Source organism: Salvia hispanica, chromosome 4 (genome assembly GCF_029641045.1).
Source record: "Salvia hispanica isolate PSC_SH4W2 chromosome 4, Shi_PSC_v1, whole genome shotgun sequence".
In the NCBI taxonomy this organism is placed as follows: domain Eukaryota; kingdom Viridiplantae; phylum Streptophyta; class Magnoliopsida; order Lamiales; family Lamiaceae; genus Salvia; species Salvia hispanica.
Window position 1 is genome coordinate 58850663 of NC_142695.1, and position 1356 is coordinate 58852018.

General features: G+C 43.5%; 1 protein-coding gene across 1 annotated transcript; it reads right to left on the reverse strand.

The window, feature by feature from the left end:
- Positions 1-1058, reverse strand: LOC125193352 (uncharacterized). The gene is made up of 2 exons (XM_048091125.2): positions 541-1058; positions 1-416 (listed from the first exon to the last, which is right to left on the reverse strand). Exons 1-2 carry the CDS (start codon positions 922-924, stop codon positions 192-194), a joined length of 609 nt encoding a protein of 202 aa, XP_047947082.2. The 5' UTR covers positions 925-1058; the 3' UTR covers positions 1-191.
- Positions 1059-1356: the final 298 nt, after the last annotated feature.

Here is a 1356-nt window from a genome sequence, read left to right on the forward strand (position 1 = left end):
TCAAGATGAAAATATTTATATACTCATTTAGCCATTACCAAATACAACCAACAAAAATTAGTAGTACAACATAGTAGGAGTAACATAATGATTAAAAAAAAAACTCAAATCCTTTCCTAATTACTATTTCTAAAAATCACAATAATTCTAATTCTAATTCTAACTCGGCGAAAACTTATTATCAATCATCATCAACCGTTGAAAAGCCCCAACGTCAGATTCAGATCAACGTCTCTGGCGCGATAGTCTGGCATTTCATCGCCGACAACCTCTTCCGGCCGGAATCTCCTCACCGCCTCCTCGGCTCTAGCTTCAAACTCACCGCCACTCACTCTCCGTGACTTCGGTTCTCTCGTCGACATTCCTCTGCATACAGAATCCTCCACCTCCGCCGCCGCACATATATTTAAATCATCCTATAATCCACCACCAAAATTAGTCAAAATTTATTTTAAAAAAAATTAAATTAGAGGGAGAGAGAGTTTTTTTTTTTTTTTTTTTAAATGAACAGAAATTTAAAGGCCGCGACAGTATTCATACAATAATAGCAGGACGATCATTCTCTATCCTGCCGCGTTTCCTCGTAACCGCGGCAGCATCCCCGCCGTCGCCGCCGCTGAGGGAGCTCTCCGGCGGCGGCGACCACGGCGTCTCCGCCATTTCCTCCGCCGCCTCGCAGTCGCCGCCGGCTCCCTTGGCGCATCTCCGGCAGGCGGAGTAGGTGGCCTCGAGCCTGGAGCCGGCGGCGGCCCACGGCGTTAGAGACTGGCAGACGCGGCAGAGGAGGTTCCTCGAATGCCGCGCCACCAGAAAATTGGCGGAGTGCACTTTTCCGTCGCAGTCCCAGCATAAGCTAGCCTGGTCCGACTCACAGTGGATCCGCGCCGTTTGTTTGCACAATTCACACGATTTCTTCATTTTCATCCCCTTTTTTTTCCTTGAAAAAATTAATGGAAAAAGAGAGAGAAGGAATTTTGGAGGTTGGAATGAGAGAGAATTGGGAAATGTGTGTGAAGGAGAGAGATGATTTTGTTGGGAAAAGGAAGGAAAGAGAAGAAGAAAAAGAAGAAGGAAGAAGAAGATGAAATTACTTAAATTCAACTTGCAGTCAAACAGCCTCGTTTCTACCTGAAATTACCAGATTGCCACCCCCACGATGGGAGCACTTGTGATCATTTTTGGCCACCAATATATTATGAATAAAAATATAATTTCCTAATCAATCACTATATGATGAAGCTTCTAATATATGCCCTCTAATTAAAAGCAAAAAAAAAAGTAATTTTATTGTTAGGTTCAATGTGCATTGAACCAAGCCATACAGAGTAATGTAGGTGTAGATAAAGTGGCTAATTT

Excerpts from the sequence above, each read along its gene's own strand:
- LOC125193352 (XM_048091125.2), bottom strand. The coding sequence starts at position 924 with ATGAAAATGAAGAAATCGTGTGAATTGTGCAAACAAACGGCGCGGATC. Across the intron at positions 417-540 it reads ATGATCGTCCTGCTATTATT|GATGATTTAAATATATGTGC; the intron begins GTATGAATACTG and ends GGTGGATTATAG.